Below are 19970 nucleotides of genomic sequence, written 5' to 3'. Positions count from 1 at the left end.
GCAGAAATTATGGGCATTCTGTCGAAGACTTCTGGTGAAGTAGAAAGCACATGAATCTTACTGTTCAATCACCCACTTCCCACACGCAACAATAACTCATGGGTACCACAGATCACTTTGCCAAAGTTCTCTGCCAAAGTTGAGCACGTGAAGCTTGCAGCTCCCACTACATCGCTCTGACCAAGAAAGGTAAAAGAATAGCAAAGAAACAGCACTAACAAAGTTTAGACACATAAATTTTGAAGGTCTAGCTACCATATTATTACCCACAAGGGTAAAGGAACAGTACCACTGCTGGATAATTGGAAAGTCCCTGTGTGTCAACCTCTGTGCTTCGTGGCAAGGTAGACTAGCAACCATGCCCAACCTTTACTCACATTCGAGAAAACAGTCCCAACAAGATTGCTTGCTCCAAAATCGAAGAGGCACCGTCCTCCGAATCTCGAGAGCCAGACTCCCAACATGACTACTTTCTCAAAATCGAAGAGAGGGTAAAGGAACAGTACCATTGCTGGATAATTGGAAAGTCCCTGTGTGTCAACCTTTGTGCTTCGTGGCAAGGTAGACTAGCAAACATGTCCAACCTTAACTCACATTCGAGACAACACTCCCAACAAGATTGCTTGCTCCAAAATCGAAGAGGCACCGCCCTCCGAATCTCGAGAACCAGACTCCCAACATGATTACTTCCTCAAAAATCGAAGAGACACTGCTCTCCGAATCTCGAGAGTCAGACCCCCAGCATGATTGCTTTCTCAAAAATCGAAGAGGCATCATTCTCCGAATCTCGAGAGCCAGATACCACAGACCACTTTTTCAAAGTGCTCTGACAGAGTTAAAACATGTGAAACTGGCAGCTCCCACTACTGTGCTATGACCAAGCAGGGTAAAGGAATAGCATTACTACTTGTTGTTAGGGAGACCCCTATATATGTCGACCTCCATCCCCAACGGACAGGCAGACCTGCAAAAATGCTCAACCCTTCATCATATCTGAGAGGGCACTCCCAACAAAGCCTTTCGAAATATTCAGCTTTCTTTCCCCCCGATAATACCTCTGCAAACAAGCTATACTAGAGCAAGAATATCTCATATCATCAGGGTTAAAAGCAAGAGTATCCCATATCATGCTTTTTCCCTGTTTTTTCTTTTGGCCTTGTTTTTACCTGCAAGACAAGGAGAAAGAGAGCAATCAGTCAGCACTTGGAATCAAGCTTCCAGCCAGGAACTGACTGCCTGGAACCCCTTACCTGATTACTTACCTGGCATTGCTCTCGAGTACTCATCTTCAACATCTTATGTTTCCAGGGAAGATTCCGCATCTGCTTGAGGAACAGATAGGGCAAGTGCGAAGGATACAAGGAAGCATGTGGAGACAAGCGTAACAGCACTCGTGCCGATACATCCATTACTCCGTCAAAAGCAAAAGTATCCCATATCAGCAGGGTGGAACGTACTCTAGATTTGATGGACTTGTTTTGACCCTCAAATTCTTCAGTCGGCCTTATACTCTGGAGGAAACCAGAAAACCCTCCAGCTCAGTTCAAGAATAAGCCTGTGGAAAGTTACTTCTTCAAAAGCAAAAGTATCTCATATCATCTCTTCTCATTTTTCTTCTCTTTATCCTTCATGCTGCTGCAAGATGGGGAGAAGGTGAACAATCAGTCGGAGCTCTGATTGCTTACCTTGTCTGTCACCTCTTTCAGCAGACCCCCTAGCTCGGCGACTTGGGGGACTCCTACTACATGGTTTGTATCGCGCTTGACCAAGCCTGAAACTACAAGTAAGCTTCAAGTGAAATTGATACATTACCTTGTGCATCTCCACCAGTTAAAGATACCACCCCTGGATGGAGAAAGAGTACTTCCAGAGAAGATGCCACATCTACCTATGAGACAGATAAGGCAAGTCAAGACGACACCACACTCCGATACTTAGAAGTTTCGTGATTACGAGATCATTCTCCCACAATATTTCCTAATGTCATTTGTACTAAATCATTCACTCGTACTCACTAAAGGAGAGCTTGAACCTATGTACTTGTGTAAACCCTTCACAATTAATGAGAACTCTTCTATTCCGTGGACGTAGCCAATCTGGGTGAACCACGTACATCTTGTGTTTGCTTTCCTATCTCTAGCCATTTATATACTTATCCACACTAATGACCGGAGCAATCTAGCGAAGATCACAAAAAGCGACCGTTTTCGTTACCTAGGATCTATCTTGCAAGAGAACGGAGAATTAGATGGAGATCTCAACCATAGAATACGAGCTGGATGGAAAGAGTGCATCCGGCGTGTTGTGTGACCGTCGTAGGCCACTGAAGCTCAAGGGAAAATTTTATAGGACGGCAATAAGGCCAGCGATGGTGTATGGCAGAGAATGTTGGGTGGTGTAGCGGAGATAAGGATGCTTCGTGGGATGTGTGGGCACACGAGAAAGGATAAGATTGGGAATGAGGATATCCGAGGTAAAGTAGGCTCCGGTTCGAAGATGTGACTACGGGACAGAGGTTCAGGGCCGAAGGGGTAGAGGAAGACCTAGGAAAACTTTGGAAGAGACTCTAAGAAAAGACTTAGAGTACTTGGATCTAACGGAGGACATGACACAAAACCGAGCGCAATGGCGTTCTAGGATTCATATAGCCGACCCCACTTAGTGGGAAAAGGCTTTGTTGTTGTTGTTGTTGTTGTATAATTGTGTCTATCTACTAATATATTAACAAATAGAGACCGTATAATAATCATTTTATTTTCAGTTTCAGATTTTTGTTTTTACTTTTTTTTTTTAAATTATTTGGTAACTACTTTTAATTTAAAAAAAAATGAAATATAAAAAAGTGAAAATACAAAGCTAAATTTTGAAACTTAAGAATGTAGTTTTCTATTTAAAAAAATAAAATAAAAACTAAAAGTAGTTCCCAAACGAGTTTTGAATTTTAGTTTCTAAAAAAAAGTGATAAAAATGAAAATTGAAAACGAAATGGTTATCAAAACGACCTCAGAGAAACAGACTGGAACATGATGCGGCCATGGACTTGTTTTATGTACATACATAGTCCAAAAAAGTAAAAAACACCGAAACTAAAAAATTTGATTGAAAACTGAATTGAAACTAAAAACACAAACCGAACTGAAATATATCAGTTCAGTTTCAGTTTTGATAGTTCAAACATCAAACTGAACCAAATATAAATCAATATTTTTTTTATATATATTTATGTTGTGTATTCATTTTTCAAAGTCCACCTTGAAGTTAAATATTAGTCTAATTTCAATTCAAAGTTAGATAAACTCAACTTTAAGCCAATTATGTTTTAAACAAATGATAATATTTGCATTAAGGGGGAGGGATAGGTTAAGCCTCGCTAGTAATAATGTGATTCAAATTTACATTCGACAAAAATAACTTAAACCTCTCACTAATAAGTAAAGAGGAAAGCCTTATTTCTTATATATTTTCGCTTCATTTTCTCTCTATTTTAGCTTAAAAATAAAAAGATTTTTTTTACAAAAACCAAAGTGGACTGAAAGCCGAACTTACCTTTGTTGGTAAAAGGAAAGTATTTTAGAGATATGATTTAATTAGTGATTTAATTAGGATTTTAATATGATTTGATTTGGTCTGGATTTCTTTGTCTGGTATATAAATGATTTATTTCCTAATATTACTCCTTTGTTATCTTATAAATATATATCTGTAAAGAAACATAAAATATTAAAATTGTTATTTGAGTTTGTGAGATTATTAAAAAACTCTTATATTTATCATAAACCTTTTATTTTCAGTTATTTTGCGAGGCAGAAAACGCTCTGGTCGTAGAAAGTGAAAAGTGAAAAGCATGACAATAGACACCGCCACCATGGGAGAGCAAGAGCAGCTGCGCCTTCAACTCTCCGCCCTCCACTTAAACACTCCGCCTCCTCCGCCGACTCCGCCGACTCCTTACCAAAACTTGTATGAGTCTGATGACCAACAAGTCTTCTACAACGACGACGGCTTGCTGTTCGACATCGGGCTCGGAAACGTGATTGTCGTCGATAACCTTCCAATTGTTGATGCCAGGATGGCCGAGAAGCTCGAAAGCGAAATCCGACGAGCGTTTAGTGAAGTTGGTGTGATTAAACACGATGGGGTTTCCGTGCCTTTGAATCCCCAAACCCACGAAAGCTTGGGTCGTTGTTTTATAGAGTTTAATTCTCGTCAGGTAGTATTTATTTTCTGTTTTTTTTGAATTGGGAATTTTATGCTTTTGTTTTCATGCTGTCGAACTTGAATTTAATTAGGTGCTAATTGTGTTCAATCGTTTGATTCGAGGGAGAAATTTTAAATCATGGCTATTGTATCCGGTTTATTGACGTCTCTCTTTTCTTTGGAGTTGAAGGATTTGTATGTATTCCAGGGGATCACTTGCCGTGCATGTACAAGGCGTTCGTTGATTGTTGTGTACTTGTAATTTCATCCGCTCATCGATATGCATTTCTTTGGCATCTCATCTTTTCATGTTTCCCTTTGTAGGAAGCTGAACTTGCTAGGGAGAAGAGAGATGGATACAACTTCCATACGCATACACTATCAGTAAGCCTGTATGATGATTTGGACAGGTTCGTTGATATCCTTGATGTGGGGACTACCATTGAAACTTCTCCAGCCGCTTTTATGGTAATTTTTCGTAACCTCTCTGTTCCTGTCAACCATTTTCTATCAGTTCAACTTTTCCATATGCATTTAGCAAGTAGACATTTTCGTAGTTATTGATTTTAATGGTATTCAACAGTATCTAATATATACACAAAATTTCTGTTTACTTCAATTGCATATTGAGATGTATTGTATATTGAAGAGATGCCAGACGCTAGGACTATAAGCGATCGAGTTGAAATTTTCCATTTTTAATTTCTTAATATATTGAAGTTGATCAGTTTCTTCCTTTCATTTCTTAAGTTTTAATTTCAAGTTCTTGATTTCTCGTTACTGCAATCAAGAATCACCTTATAACACCCAACCGAACGAGCATCATTGGACGCTCATTTTTCAGCATGATTTTATAATAACCGAGCAGCGTTGCGGAATCTGTTAGATAATGTATGTTTGCAGCAGTGTCGGGTATTTATTTTTTCGTTTTTGCTAAAAATAAAATAAATCTATGCTGCAGTCCTCAAGGCATACGGGGCCGCCCCCCTTGCTCAGTCCCTTGAAAGAGGAAGATGAAGATGCAGAAGTACTCGAAGAAGCACAGCGAGTAAACCACGGCAGAAAAGTAAGAGAGGAAAAGGAGCAAGATTTCGGGGAAGTCACGGCATCGATGGGAATGATGAGTATTAGAGGGGAAAGCATGGAATGAAGACTGCAAGTGTACATGCACATTTTAAGTGAATTTCCAGTGCTTAGTGCTCTAAATTTTCATCCCATATTTCTCACCCAACATCTTTGTTACAAGTTTATCGGGCATAAAATTACTTTCAATGAAATATAATCTCTTTCAAACAAAGATAAGGCCTACTTACATTAGCCGAAGCTACTTACAACGATCAATTTGTGGACAAGTTAATGTTTGAATAATGCTCTAATACATCAAACATACACATCAAAATCGAAAATAGAAAGAGTAAAGAATAGATGAAAGACACGTTAATCACTGTCTTAAAGTCGTAGATGTTCTTGCACGATCGCATTTTCAAAATGCAACCATTTGAAGTCTTAGCACGATTACGGTAGACGAGATGTTAAGTGTTTAATGGGGGAATGAGTAGGAGGGGATACTAGGTGAATAGATGGCTAGGACTCAGAGATCTGCCACACGTTGGAAATCTATTTAGTGTTGATTGTCCATAATCTATTTCCACTTATTATTATTATTTTGGAAACTATCTATTTCCACTTGTTTAAGAGCAAGCAAAACGGGGCGTTTTAGTACCAGCGCTGAGGTACATTCCCACATCGCCCAGACGAGGATCCACAGTACGCTTTATATATGATTTGCCTGCAGAGAAGCTCGTCCCTTCGGGGACATCCGATAAAATTGGAACGATACAGAGAAGATTAGCATGGCCCCTGCGCAAGGATGACACGCATAAATCGAGAAATGGTCCAAATTTTTTTTGATTCGTCCAATCAAACGGTTTCAATCTCCGTTTCGCTCCATTCAAGGTAATTTCAGTTCTTAAAAACAAAATTTTCAAAGATTTCTGGGTTTCTTTTTGCTTCTTCGCTGTTAAATTACTCAACTCGAAGTTAATTTTGTTCAAACACCAAGTATTGTTCTTCAATTTATTCTTACAACAAAGCATATGAGAACGGGGCACACTACCTGTTCGATGAAATGTGTCTGAGAATCTGTCAATCTGATGTATTTTGTGTCGGAGCGTAAAAATTCGGCTTTTCCAATCCTCCAACAAGTAATCTTGTAACCATGTCCAATGGAGGAGTAATTTTCGCTTGCTTTGCTCGACTGTAGCTCCACTTCCCCATGTTTTCGTGGGTTGTTTTGTTGAACTTTAGTTTACTTGTTTCTCTGGTTAATTTTGATTTGGTTCTTAATGTTTTAGTTGGCAACCAGCACTGCACCTTTCTGCAAAGATGGAGAGGAGTGAAGGGCAAACTTTTCGAGTCCGAAAATTAGAGATGTCAGATAAAAGCAAGGGTTTCATACAACTGTTGCAACAGCTAACTGTTTGTGATTCTGTATCTGACAAGGAGTTTGCAGATAGGTTCGGAGAGATTAGCTCCCTCGGAGATGACCATGTTATCTGCGTTATAGAAGATGATCGCTCGGGGAAGATTATTGCAACTGGAAGCGTGTTCATCGAGAAGAAGTTCATCAGGAACTGTGGCAAAGTCGGTCACATTGAAGACATTGTGGTTGACGCTGATGCTCGTGGGATGCAGTTAGGGAAGAAAATCATTAGCTTCCTCACGGATCATGCTCGTTCTGTCGGGTGTTATAAGGTGATTCTTGATTGCAGCAACGAGAACAGAGCATTCTATGAGAAGTGCGGCTTCAAGCAGAAAGAAATTCAGATGGTCAAGTATTTCACTTGAAAAGCTTTCTTTTTCTTGATGTATTTTTCTTCGTGTCTTTCGATCTTCACTCGAAATAAGGCCGCAAATGCAATTTGTAACTCAAGAACCATGATTTATGACTTGTTGATGTTGGCATTTTGCTTCGTTTGTATTGCGTTGCATTGTGCAGTATGAAACAAAGGAAGGTCCAGCATAAAACAATGCGTGAAAATCATTTCTCTAATTTTACCGGTCATTTGCGTTCATATCCATTTTTACCAAGTGCCGGGAACATAAGGGTAAAGGATCATTCCTACAAATCCCCCAAGGTACAAGTTGGAGCCTGGATCAATTCGTTCAGTCCTATACAAGCAACGCTCATTGTACTGTTAGGAACGGCTATCGGACCGCGTCGTGTAGAGTCGGACATTATAAGAGGCTGCTAGCATGAAATGAAGTAAGGAATTTTGAGGTCAAGAGCATAACCAAATTTTCTGTATCTATTAAGCGCCGGAAAAAGTTGCTTTGCGGTAAAGTCTCGATCCTTCAAAAATGCAACTTTTGAAGTATCTTCACTTCCTTACAATCAGTAACTATTGATCTATGCCGCTATACAGCATCAAGATAAGCGATCGACCAAATAACACAAGTTACAGTTGATTCAACTCAATTACAAGTAATGAGTAGCGCGGCGGGCAACTGAACAAATTCCAAGTCCCGACCATTCGTGTATAGTTGTGATTATCAACATCCAAGACAGAAAGCTGAAAAAAGTACAAGAAGATGCCTCAATGTGGTATAAACGTGCGATACATCAAAGAGATTATTACACAAGGTACTCAAATAATCATTATTCAAAAAATCGAGTGAAAAATTATATGTAAGCACCTATTTAGGTTGAATCTAATTCACCTCCTAGTCTAAGCTATCTTGGAAGGCTGTGCACAAAAGTAGTCGCAATTCGGAAACCTATTATTTCACCATGAAAGAACTTTTACAACTGCACCCCCCAACCGCACTTGGATTTGTAGTCACCTGAACATGAAACCAGGATCAGGTTAAATATACATGAAATTCCTGTGTAAAAGATGTGACCAACTTCAGTATCATAGAGTTACAACCCAAAGACAGACAATATGCAATCGCATAATAAAACAAGATGCTTCCTCTTAAGGCATCTGACGCACTATATTAACCACCAGTAACTGTAATGAAATGGAAATACAGAAATCAAAACAACAACAACAACAACAACAACAACAAAGCCTTTTCCCACTAAATGGGGTCGGCTATATGAATCCTAGAACGCCATTGCGCTCGGTTTTGTGTCATGTCCTCCGTTAGATCCAAGTACTCTAAGTCTTTTCTTAGAGTCTCTTCCAAAGTTTTCCTAGGTCTTCCTCTACCCCTTCGGCCCTGAACCTCTGTCCCGTAGTCACATCTTCGAACCGGAGCGTCAGTCGGCCTTCTTTGCACATGTCCAAATCACCAGAGCCGATTTTCTCTCATCTTTCCTACAATTTCGGCTACTCCTACTGTACCTCGGATATCCTCATTCCCAATCTTATCATTTCCCGTGTGCCCACACATCCCACGAAGCATCCTCATCTCCGCTACACCCATTTTGTGTACGTGTTGATGCTTCACCACCCAACATTCTCTGCCATACAACATCGCTGGCCTTATTGCCGTCCTATAAAATTTTCCCTTGAGCTTCAGTGGCCTACGACGGTCACACAACACGCCGGATGCACTCTTTCCATCCAGCTCGTATTCTATGGTTGAGATCTCCATCTAATTCTCCGTTCTCTTGCAAGATAGATCATAGGTAACGAAAACGGTCGCTTTTTGTGATCTTCGCTAGATTGCTCCGGTCATTAGTGTGGATAAGTATATAAATGGATAGAGATAGGAAAGCAAACACAAGATGTACGTGGTTCACCCAGATTGGCTACGTCCACGGAATAGAAGAGTTCGCATTAATTGTGAAGGGTTTACACAAGTACATAGGTTCAAGCTCTCCTTTAGTGAGTACGAGTGAATGATTTAGTACAAATGACATTAGGAAATATTGTAGGAGAATGATCTCGTAATCACGAAACTTCTAAGTATCGGAGTGTGGTGTCGTCTTGACTTGCCTTATCTGTCTCATAGGTAGATGTGGCATCTTCTCTGGAAGTACTCTTCCTCCATCCAGGGGTGGTATCTTTAACTGGTGGAGATGCACAAGGTAATGTATCAATTTCACTTGAAGCTTACTTGTAGTTTCAGGCTTGGTCAAGCGCGATACAAACCATGTAGTAGGAGTCCCCCAAGTCGCCGAGCTAGGGGGTCTGCTGAAAGAGGTGACAGACAAGGTAAGCAATCAGAGCTCCGACTGATTGTTCACCTTCTCCCCATCTTGTAGCAGCATGAAGGATAAAGAGAAGAAAAATGAGAAGAGATGATATGAGATACTTTTGCTTTTGAAGAAGTAACTTTCCACAGGCTTATTCTTGAACTGAGCTGGAGGGTTTTCTGGTTTCCTCCAGAGTATAAGGCCGACTGAAGAATTTGAGGGTCAAAACAAGTCCATCAAATCTAGAGTACGTTCCACCCTGCTGATATGGGATACTTTTGCTTTTGACAGAGTAATGGATGTATCGGCACGTGTGCTGTTACGCTTGTCTCCACATGCTTCCTTGTATCCTTCGCACTTGCCCTATCTGTTCCTCAAGCAGATGCGGAATCTTCCCTGGAAACATAAGATGTTGAAGATGAGTACTCGAGAGCAATGCCAGGTAAGTAATCAGGTAAGGGGTTCCAGGCAGTCAGTTCCTGGCTGGAAGCTTGATTCCAAGTGCTGACTGATTGCTCTCTTTCTCCTTGTCTTGCAGGTAAAAACAAGGCCAAAAGAAAAAACAGGAAAAAAGCATGATATGGGATACTCTTGCTTTTAACCCTGATGATATGAGATATTCTTGCTCTAGTATAGCTTGTTTGCAGAGGTATTATCGGGGGGAAAGAAAGCTGAATATTTCGAAAGGCTTTGTTGGGAGTGCCCTCTCAGATATGATGAAGGGTTGAGCATTTTTGCAGGTCTGCCTGTCCGTTGGGGATGGAGGTCGACATATATAGGAGTCTCCCTAACAACAAGTAGTAATGCTATTCCTTTACCCTGCTTGGTCATAGCACGGTAGTGGGAGCTGCCAGTTTCACATGTTTTAACTCTGTCAGAGCACTTTGAAAAAGTGGTCTATGGTATCTGGCTCTCGAGATTCGGAGAACGATGCCTCTTCGATTTTTGAGAAAGCAATCATGTTGGGGGTCTGACTCTCGAGATTCGGAGAGCAGTGTCTCTTCGATTTTTGAGGAAGTAATCATGTTGGGAGTCTGGCTCTCGAGATTCGGAGGGCGGTGCCTCTTCGATTTTGGAGCAAGCAATCTTGTTGGGAGTGTTGTCTCGAATGTGAGTAAATGTTGGACATGTTTGCTAGTCTACCTTGCCACGAAGCACAAAGGTTGACACATAGGGACTTTCCAATTATCCAGCAATGGTACTGTTCCTTTACCCTCTCTTCGATTTTGAGAAAGTAGTCATGTTGGGAGTCTGGCTCTCAAGATTCGGAGGACGGTGCCTCTTCGATTTTGGAGCAAGCAATCTTGTTGGGACTGTTTTCTCGAATGTGAGTAAAGGTTGGGCATGTTTGCTAGTCTACCTTGCCACGAAGCACAGAGGTTGACACACAGGGACTTTCCAATTATCCAGCAGTGGTACTGTTCCTTTACCCTTGTGGGTAATAATATGGTAGCTAGACCTTCAAAATTTATGTGTCTAAACTTTGTTAGTGCTGTTTCTTTGCTATTCTTTTACCTTTCTTGGTCAGAGCGATGTAGTGGGAGCTGCAAGCTTCACGTGCTCAACTTTGGCAGAGAACTTTGGCAAAGTGATCTGTGGTACCCATGAGTTATTGTTGCGTGTGGGAAGTGGGTGATTGAACAGTAAGATTCATGTGCTTTCTACTTCACCAGAAGTCTTCGACAGAATGCCCATAATTTCTGCAAAGCTGAGTGTGCGTGTGACAGGTGCTGACAAGGCTAGAAAAGTAGGTGCCTCTTTGATTTCTGAGATCGGCCCTCGTGGTCTCTGAGCAGCCCAGCTTTTGAGAAAGCGAGCGCCTCTTCGATTGATTCGGAGAACGGTGCCTCACCGATTTTTGAGAAAGCAATCATGCTGGGGGTCTGGCTCTCGAGATTCGGGGAGCAGTGTCTCTTCGATTTTTGAGAAAGTAATCATGTTGGGAGAGTGGCTCTCGAGATTCGGAGGGCGGTGCCTCTTCGATTTTGGAGCAAGCAATCTTGTTGGGAGTGTTTTCTCGAATGTGAGTAAATGTTGGGCATGTTTGCTAGTCTACCTTGCCACGAAGCACAGAGGTTGACACACAGGGACTTTCCAATTATCCAGCAATGGTACTGTTCCTTTACCCTCTCTTCGATTTTTAAGAAAGTAGTCATGTTGGGAGTCTGGCTCTTTAGATTCGGAGGACGGTGCCTCTTCGATTTTGGAGCAAGCAATCTTATTGGGAGTGTTTTCTCGAATGTGAGTAAAGGTTGGGCATGTTTGCTAGTCTACCTTGCCACGAAGCACAGAGGTTGACATACATGGACTTTCCAATTATCCAGCAGTGGTACTGTTCCTTTACCCTTGTGGGTAATAATATGGTAGCTAGACCTTCAAAATTTATGGGTCTAAACTTTGTTAGTGCTGTTTCTTTGCTATTCTTTTACCCTTCTTGGTCAGAGCGATGTAGTGGGAGCTGCAAGCTTCACGTGCTCAACTTTGGCAGAGAACTTTGGCAAAGTTATCTGTGGTACCCATGAGCTATTGTTGCGTGTGGGAAGTGGGTGATTGAACAGTAAGATTCATGTGTTTTCTACTTCCCCAGAAGTCTTTGACAGAATGCCCATAATTTCCGCAAAGCTGAGTGTGCGTGTGACAGGTGCTGACAAGGCTGGAAAAGTAGGTGCCTCTTCGATTTCTGAGATCGGCCCTCGTGGTCTCTAGGGAGCCCAGCTTTTGAGAAAGCGAGCGCCTCTTCGATTTCTGAGATCGGCCTTCGTGGTCTTTGAGCAGCCCAACTTTTGAGAAAGCAAACGGCTCTTCGATTTCTGAGATCAACCCTCGTGATCTCTAAGCAGCCCAGCTTTTGAGAAAGCAAACGCCTCTTCGATTTCTGAGCAGGCGCCTCTTTGATTTCTGAAGCTTCGTCGAGTGCAGATTTTTATAGGGGCTGGCATTAAGTTCCAAAGCACACTTGAATCTCCACCAGTAGAAGCTTCATTCTTGCACTTCTAAGATCTTGATTTGTCCGACCTCTTCTCTCTTCAACACCTTTGAAAATGTCTGGCCCCTCCGACCGTCGTTTTGACTTGAACCTTGTTGAAGAGGCAGCCCCGCCTTCTCCAGACAACATATGGCGCCCATCCTTCGTCTCCCCAACTGGTCCTCTTACCGTTGGGGATTCCGTGATGAAGAATGATATGACCGCTGCGGTGGTGGCCAGGAACCTTCTCACTCCCAAAGATAACAGACTACTTTCCAAACGGTCTGATGAGTTAGCTGTTAAGGATTCGCTGGCTCTCAGTGTTCAGTGTGCAGGTTCTGTGTCTAATATGGCACAACGCCTATTTGCTCGAACCCGCCAAGTTGAATCATTGGCGGCTGAAGTGATGAGTCTCAAACAGGAGATTAGAGGGCTCAAGCATGAGAATAAACAGTTGCACCGGCTCGCACATGACTATGCTACAAACATGAAGAGGAAGCTTGACCAGATGAAGGAAACTGATGGTCAGGTTTTACTTGATCATCAGAGATTTGTGGGTTTGTTCCAAAGGCATTTATTGCCTTCGTCTTCTGGGGCTGTACCGCGTAATGAAGCTCCAAATGATCAACCTCTGATGCCTCCTCCTTCTAGGGTTCTGTCCAGTACTGAGGCTCCAAATGATCCCCCTCCGGTGCCTTCTCTTTCTGGGGCTCTACCGACTGCTGAGACTTCTCCTAAGCAACCTTTGTGAATGCTCCCTCTTGTGTGTTTATTTTGACTCATGTATATGTACATATTTGTAGCTTATCGGGGATATCAATAAATAAGCTTTCCTTCATTTCAACGTATTGTGTTAAATACACCAAAGCCTTCTTCGCTAAGTTCTTTGAATTTTCTTTTGTTGAAGCTTGTATGTTGAAGCTTTCTGAGTGGAGCATGTAGGTTGGGGTAGTGTTCCCTTAATTTCCCGAGTGAGGAAAACTTCTTGGTTGGAGACTTGGAAAATCCAAGTCACTGAGTGGGATCGGCTATATGAATCTTAGAACGCCATTGTGCTCGATCCTGTGTCATGTCCTTCGTTAGATCCAAGTACTCTAAGTCTTTTCTTAGAGTCTCTTCCAAAGTTTTCCTAGGTCTTCCTCTACCCCTTCGGCCCTGAACCTCTGTCCCATAGTCGCATCTTCTAATCGGAGCGTCAGTAGGCCTTCTTTGCACATGTCCAAACCACCGTAACCGATTTTCTCTCATCTTTCCTTCAATTTCGGCTACTCCTACTTTACCCCGGATATCCTCATTCCTAATCTTATCCTTTCTCGTGTGCCCACACATCCAACGAAGCATCCTCATCTCCGCTACACCCATTTTGTGTACGTGTTGATGTTTCACCGCCCAACATTCTGTGCCATACAGCATTGCCGGCCTTATTGCCGTCCTATAAAATTTTCCCTTGAGCTTCAGTGGCATACGGCGGTCACACAACACGCCGGATGCACTCTTCCACTTCATCCATCCAGCTTGTATTCTATGGTTGAGATCTCCATCTAATTCTCCGTTCTTTTGCAAGATAGATCCTAGGTAACGAAAACGGTCGCTCTTTGGTATTTCTTGATCTCCGATCCTCACCCCTAACTCGTTTTGGCCTCCATTTGCACTGAACTTGCACTCCATATATTCTGTCTTTGATCGGCTGAGGCGAAGACCTTTAGATTCCAACACTTCTCTCCAAAGGTTAAGCTTTGCATTTACCCCTTCCTGAGTTTCATCTATCAACACTATATCGTCTGCGAAAAGCATACACCAAGGAATATCATCTTGAATATGTCCTGTTAACTCATCCATTACCAACGCAAAAAGGTAAGGACTTAAGGATGAGCCTTGATGTAATCCTACAGTTATGGGAAAGCTTTCGGTTTGTCCTTCATGAGTTCTTACGGCGGTCTTTGCTCCTTCATACATATCCTTTATAGCTTGGATATATGCTACTCGTACTCCTTTCTTCTCTAAAATCCTCCAAAGAATGTCTCTTGGGACCCTATCATACGCTTTTTCCAAATCTATAAAGACCATGTGTAAATCCTTTTTCCCATCTCTATATCTTTCCATCAATCTTCGTAAGAGATAGATTGCCTCCATGGTTGAGCGCCCTGGCATGAACCCGAATTGGTTGTCCGAAACCCGTGTCTCTTGCCTCAATCTATGCTCAATGACTCTCTCCCAGAGCTTCATTGTATGACTCATTAGCTTAATACCCCTATAGTTCATGCAATTTTGTACGTCGCCCTTATTCTTGTAGATAGGCACCAAAGTGCTCGTTCGCCACTCATTTGGCATCTTCTTCGTTTTCAAAATCCTATTGAAAAGGTCAGTGAGCCATGTTATACCTGTCTCTCCCAAAACTTTCCACACTTCGATTGGTATATCGTCTGGGCCTATTGCTTTTCTATGCTTCATCTTCTTCAAAGCTACAACCACTTCTTCCTTCCGGATTCGACGATAAAAGGAGTAGTTTCTACACTCTTCTGAGTTACTCAACTCCCCTAAAGAAGCACTCCTTTCATGTCCTTCATTGAAAAGATTATGAAAATAACCTCTCCATCTGTCTTTAACCGCGTTCTCTGTAGCAAGAACCTTTCCATCCTCATCCTTGATGCACCTCACTTGGTTTAGGTCCCTTGTCTTCTTTTCCCTTGCTCTAGCTAGTTTATAGATATCCAACTCTCCTTCTTTGGTATCTAGTCGTTTATACATATCGTCGTAAGCCGCTAACTTAGCTTCTCTGACAGCTTTCTTCGCCTCTTGCTTCGCTTTTCTATACCTTTCACCATTTTCATCGGTCCTCTCCTTGTATAAGGCTTTACAACATTCCTTCTTAGCCTTCACCTTTGTTTGTACCTCCTCATTCCACCACCAAGATTCCTTTTGGTGTGGGGCAAAGCCCTTGGACTCTCCTAATACCTCTTTTGCTACTTTTCGGATACAACTAGCCATGGAATCCCACATTTGGCTAGCTTCCCCCTCTCTATCCCACACACATTGGGTGATTACCTTCTCTTTGAAAATGGCTTGTTTTTCTTCTTTTAGATTCCACCATCTAGTTCTTGGGCACTTCCAAGTCTTGTTCTTTTGTCTTACTCTTTTGATATGTACATCCATCACCAACAAGCGATGTTGATTAGCCACGCTCTCTCCTGGTATAACTTTGCAATCCTTACAAGTTATACGATCCCCTTTCCTCATTAGAAGAAAATCTATTTGTGTTTTTGACGACCCACTCTTGTAGGTGATCACATGTTCTTCTCTCTTCTTAAAGAAGGTGTTGGCTAAGAAGAGATCATATGCCATTGCAAAATCCAAAATAGCTTCCCCATCCTCGTTTCTCTCCCCAAAACCATGGCCACCATGAAAACCTCCATAGTTGCCTGTCTCCCTGCCCACGTGTCCATTTAAATCTCCTCCTATAAATAACTTCTCCGTCTGAGCAATTCCTTGCACCAAGTCTCCAAGATCTTCCCAAAATTTCTCCTTCGAACTCGTATCCAACCCTACTTGAGGTGCGTACGCACTAATCACATTGATAAGTTCTTGTCCTATTACAATCTTGATTGCCATGATTCTATCTCCTACCCTCTTGACATCTACAACATCTTGTACCAAGGTCTTGTCCACGATGATGCCAACACCGTTTCTCGTTCTATTTGTGCCCGAATACCAAAGTTTAAACCCTGAGTTTTCTAGATCCTTTGCCTTACTACCAACCCACTTAGTTTCTTGTAGGCACATAATATTTATCCTTCTCCTCACCATAACTTCCACTACTTCCATAGATTTTCCCGTTAAGGTTCCTATATTCCACGTTCCTAAACGCATTTTGCTCTCTTGAACTCTACCCTTCTGTCCTAGCTTCTTCACCCTCCCCCGTCTAATAGGATCAAAGTACTTCTTTTGTGTGTCCCGGGTAAAGTTGATAGGAGCATATGCTCCCAAACAACTTTGAGTGGAGTCGTTCGAAAAGAAGTTTCTATGGCCCCCTTGCTCATTTAACACTGCATCCGGGTGCCGATGGAGATACAGCGACCCTTGCTCACTTATCACTGTGCTCGGGCCACACAGCGCGCCACTTACGGGTGACGCCCTAGCTTTAGCGCGATTTTGTTCTGGATTCATTTTCATAAGGATTCGACGTGATCATGGAGTGCCGGCTGTCGACTACCTGACGCCCTCCCCCTCCTCCTTTATCCGGGCTTGGGACCGGCCATGTAAGACATAGGCGGAGTTGAAATACAGAAATCAAAACAACAGAAATAAATTGAATCTGTGGATCTTCAATCCTAATGAGTTACAACCAAATTCTAGGCTCTAGCTTTATTAATTTACTCCATACTGCATAACCAATATGGTGATGGAACAGCTGAATTTGTGCCTCAAATTCAGCGGAAGACTATTTGAGTGGGATTTCCATTTCTCCAAGTCAGACAGTAACACATTGACATCTGAACACTCATCAATAGTTCTTTGCAAAAAGTCTAAGAGAAAACTAATGTAGTTAATATTTTAAAATGAATTAACTTCATGACATGAGACCTCTTAGAATTGGAGAGTTTTCCTGGTGAGGGCCTCTCATTAAGCGCATTGCATCTAGTCGTTTCAAATCCTCTATCCAATGTTTTGTAGTGCATTTTTTACTTTTGTAGCCTAAATTCCTTGATACTTTGAAAATTCCTCATCCAAACACACCATAAGAGTCTTGTCCTACCAAATTTAGAAGGGATTCAGCAGATTTCAGATTTTAAGCATCCCCATATTGTTTGACCAAACCCGTAATGGGCAACTACAAACCTAAGCAACCACACATAAGGGCATAGCCATGTTAAAAGCACCCCTGTTCTATAGCCTGGGGAAGTTTCCTCCTAATCCCACCTGTAACATAGTCCACTCATTTAAAAGAACAAAACCGAGAAACCAAGCTTCCATGTCCCAACTGAACTCACTGCAAGATTCTTCCATCCTTTATGGCTATTCCTTATCAACTACCCCCCACTCATTCACATAGAACAAAAAGTTCTATCAATTCTCGAACTCTCCTCTCCATTTCATTAGAAAAAGAAATTCCTAAAACAATTTCTTTATTGTAACTCCCCTCCCTAAAAGACAAAATCCCTTGTTCTGCTTGTCTAGACAACACCAGCAATAACCAATCTGTCACACAGCAGAAGAGCATTGTATTGCATTGCCAATTATCTCTCGTTTACTGCAACCTACTTAGAAAAAAATAAAGGTAGTGATGCCAAATACAGGAAACCGTTATGATACTTTCTAACATGGTATACATGCTCACAGAATTATTGGATAGCCCGTCAAGGGAACCGTTATTATACTTTCTAACATGGCCGACAGTGCACAATGGTGAGCCAAGACCTATACAATATCTATCATTGTTATATTTGATACACAGAATACCATTATGCAATGCTAGACTTTGATATCTAGCAGATGGTTCTTACTTATCTTATGCACTGACACCACGATAGGTATCATTCAGCTGACAGAAAACATTTCAAGAAGATCTTTCATTATAAAAGAATGTACTTCTAACTGTCATAAAAGAAGACCACTGGCAGATGCTCCTTACTTTTCTTATGCTCACCAAGATAGGCATAGTTAACAACAAGAATTTCAAGCACATCTTTCTAAAGAATATATTTCTTGACTACTTATTCTAGTTCACATATCCCGAACAGTTAAATTCCATGTGGGGTCATGTGCATAAGATTTGACGTGCACCACGGACAGGAAAATTAAAGAATAAAGCATGAAATGGAATGAGATAAATTGACTTACTTGGAAAGCAGAACGAATCAGCTCCTCAACATAATCAACAGTTGCTCCTTTCACAAAATCATATGAAATATTGTCGACCACCAACTTTACTCCTCCTTTCTCAAATACTCTATTATGGAATGTATGGATTTCCAGTTAACCAAGCAAACTAAATAAGCAAAAACGTTCTTATTCAAGAATTATAAATACAGAAGGGGACAATAAATACCTGTCATCCGGATGGCTTTTGTCATCCAGATCAAAAACATATTGGAACCCAGAACATCCACCGGTTTCTACACTCAAACGTAGCACCTTTCCCTCCGCTTCACTGGCTTGCAGCTGCTTCATTCTCTGTGAGACATCCGTTAAGAAACCAAAGTCAGCACACAATAGTATGCAACTCACTCAAGATACAAGTATGGATTACCCTGACCAAAAACAACAAAGGATTACAGACACAAAAGCCCATAAGTCACATTAAACTCTCTTCGCCCGAAAACTGCATATCGCGAGCATGATAACCAATTCAATAAGAAGGAAAAACCGAAATGGTACTCGGATTATCTGCTAGAAAATAGCCGTTTGGCTGGTTAGAGTCTAACATCATAAGCTTTCTTCGTGCATCCACTACAAAGTTTAAACATTTCTTGTCTGTGTTTCCATTTTGTGATTCATTCCTCAAAATTAACGAAAATGGTCAGCTAAATCCCGGAATTAAAACCATTTCGGGATTCATTCCCTTCGAGAAAATAAAAGAAAGATATAATTCCACATATCTACAAATTGATAACCCAAAAATTGAAATGGAAAAGCCAGGCAGCCCACATATGATATCGAATTGCAAGATAGGGAGAGAGTGATTACTTGAACACAGGTATCAGTCATGTGAACGGAATCGAGGTCGACGGACGGAGATGGAGAAGAAGAGGAGGCTTCTTCTGCGGCGGAAGAGGAAGAGGAATAGAAGAAAGAAGAGGATAGGAGCCTCTGGTTCTGCCTGATTCGAGCTGCAAAGTAGGGCGTGAGCCGGTGAAGGATCAGAGATCGTGGTGGAGCCATCGCCTGATAGCGGACCTTTTGGAATTTTGGATTACAAGATTTGGGGCGGTTGCGTGGTCGTCCGGGAAGCTGGCGGTCCGGGGGGAGGGGCTGCCTGGGCTGTGGTCGAAGGTGGTTTAGGATGGCCCAACTCAGAGGAAGATTGGAAGGGCGTTGGCTGTGGTGGTACGGTGGGTTAGGCTACGCTGCCGCTGCAAGGTAAGGGAGGGAGAAGACTTGTATGCAGCGGTTATATCGTCACGACTTCCCTCATAATAATACAACACAGACTTGTGCTATTTTTCTTTACATGTGCTGGAAGACGGTTGGTGTATTCAATATTTAGAATATTTGTATTGTATAAATATTAATATGTAAATTAGCAAAAATATCGACAAATATATCAATTATCATTATCGGTTGCTTTTGATGGAAATAATGAAACTTTAAATTAAACTTTGAGGATTGTTAAACATTGGTCAGAAATAAAAGTTTCTCCAATATTTAACACAAATATGAACCATATATGTCAATTCTAGCCTAAACTTGATTTCTCTAATATAAGGTGGGGATTATACTTCACTCGCATTTCTATATCTTTCTCTGGTTTTTTTTTTTAATATTTCCATAAAAATATCGAGTGGATCGAAAAATTTTAAACTATAGGTGTACCATATTTAGTTATATAATAAGAGGAATATTTGAAGAAAAAAAAATCATTAGTTGTATGATAACCAAGGTTTAAAATATCGATATTATCTCGATATTTTCATCCAAATTTCCGTGTTTTTGGAGTACCGATAT

General features: G+C 41.5%; 3 protein-coding genes and 1 non-coding gene across 6 annotated transcripts; 3 read left to right on the top strand and 1 right to left on the bottom strand.

Annotated features, from left to right (window-relative positions):
• Positions 1-3772: 3772 nt before the first annotated feature.
• On the top strand, positions 3773-5494 carry LOC103431430 (eukaryotic translation initiation factor 3 subunit B-like). Its single transcript, XM_008369588.4, has 3 exons — positions 3773-4210; positions 4522-4665; positions 5159-5494. Exons 1-3 carry the CDS (start codon positions 3845-3847, stop codon positions 5345-5347), a joined length of 699 nt encoding a protein of 232 aa, XP_008367810.3. The 5' UTR covers positions 3773-3844; the 3' UTR covers positions 5348-5494.
• A 472-nt stretch (positions 5495-5966) lies between these two features.
• LOC103428182 (glucosamine 6-phosphate N-acetyltransferase) lies at positions 5967-7271 on the top strand. The gene is made up of 2 exons (XM_008366277.4): positions 5967-6153; positions 6552-7271. Exons 1-2 carry the CDS (start codon positions 6068-6070, stop codon positions 7042-7044), a joined length of 579 nt encoding a protein of 192 aa, XP_008364499.2. The 5' UTR covers positions 5967-6067; the 3' UTR covers positions 7045-7271.
• LOC114825687 (U6 spliceosomal RNA) lies at positions 6001-6103 on the top strand. Its single transcript, XR_003774519.1, has one exon. It is a non-coding gene; the product is annotated as a U6 spliceosomal RNA (small nuclear RNA).
• Positions 7272-7637: 366 nt separating the features above from the next.
• Positions 7638-19503, bottom strand: LOC103428183 (iron-sulfur assembly protein IscA-like 2, mitochondrial). 3 transcript variants are annotated; one of them, XR_003774436.2, is made up of 5 exons: positions 18993-19458; positions 18355-18479; positions 18147-18255; positions 7894-8040; positions 7638-7769 (listed from the first exon to the last, which is right to left on the bottom strand). XR_003774436.2 is itself a non-coding variant. In XM_008366278.4 (4 exons), exons 1-4 carry the CDS (start codon positions 19185-19187, stop codon positions 7978-7980), a joined length of 492 nt encoding a protein of 163 aa, XP_008364500.1. In that variant the 5' UTR covers positions 19188-19503; the 3' UTR covers positions 7771-7977. The 3 variants fall into 3 exon arrangements, 1 of the variants encoding a protein (XP_008364500.1); XR_011581928.1 differs by having other exon boundaries at positions 7918-8040; XM_008366278.4 differs by lacking the exon at positions 7638-7769 and having other exon boundaries at positions 7771-8040; positions 18993-19503.
• Between the last annotated feature and the right edge of the window lie 467 nt (positions 19504-19970).

Source organism: Malus domestica, chromosome 06 (assembly GCF_042453785.1).
Source record: "Malus domestica chromosome 06, GDT2T_hap1".
Lineage (NCBI taxonomy): Eukaryota > Viridiplantae > Streptophyta > Magnoliopsida > Rosales > Rosaceae > Malus > Malus domestica.
Note: the sequence above shows the minus strand (reverse complement) of the source record. Positions and strands in the feature narration are given on the sequence as shown.

Bases quoted from the DNA above. Each gene is read 5' to 3' on its own strand.
- LOC103431430 (XM_008369588.4), top strand. From the start codon at position 3,845: ATGACAATAGACACCGCCACCATGGGAGAGCAAGAGCAGCTGCGCCTT. The intron at 4,211-4,521 runs GTAGTATTTATT...TTCCCTTTGTAG, and splicing joins TAGAGTTTAATTCTCGTCAG to GAAGCTGAACTTGCTAGGGA. The intron at 4,666-5,158 runs GTAATTTTTCGT...TCTATGCTGCAG, and splicing joins CTTCTCCAGCCGCTTTTATG to TCCTCAAGGCATACGGGGCC.
- LOC103428182 (XM_008366277.4), top strand. From the start codon at position 6,068: ATGACACGCATAAATCGAGAAATGGTCCAAATTTTTTTTGATTCGTCC. The intron at 6,154-6,551 runs GTAATTTCAGTT...TTAATGTTTTAG, and splicing joins TCCGTTTCGCTCCATTCAAG to TTGGCAACCAGCACTGCACC.
- LOC103428183 (XM_008366278.4), bottom strand. From the start codon at position 19,187: ATGGCTCCACCACGATCTCTGATCCTTCACCGGCTCACGCCCTACTTT. The intron at 18,256-18,354 runs GTATTTATTGTC...ATTCCATAATAG, and splicing joins AAAAGCCATCCGGATGACAG to AGTATTTGAGAAAGGAGGAG. The intron at 8,041-18,146 runs GTAAGTCAATTT...TTTCATGTTCAG, and splicing joins TGATTCGTTCTGCTTTCCAA to GTGACTACAAATCCAAGTGC.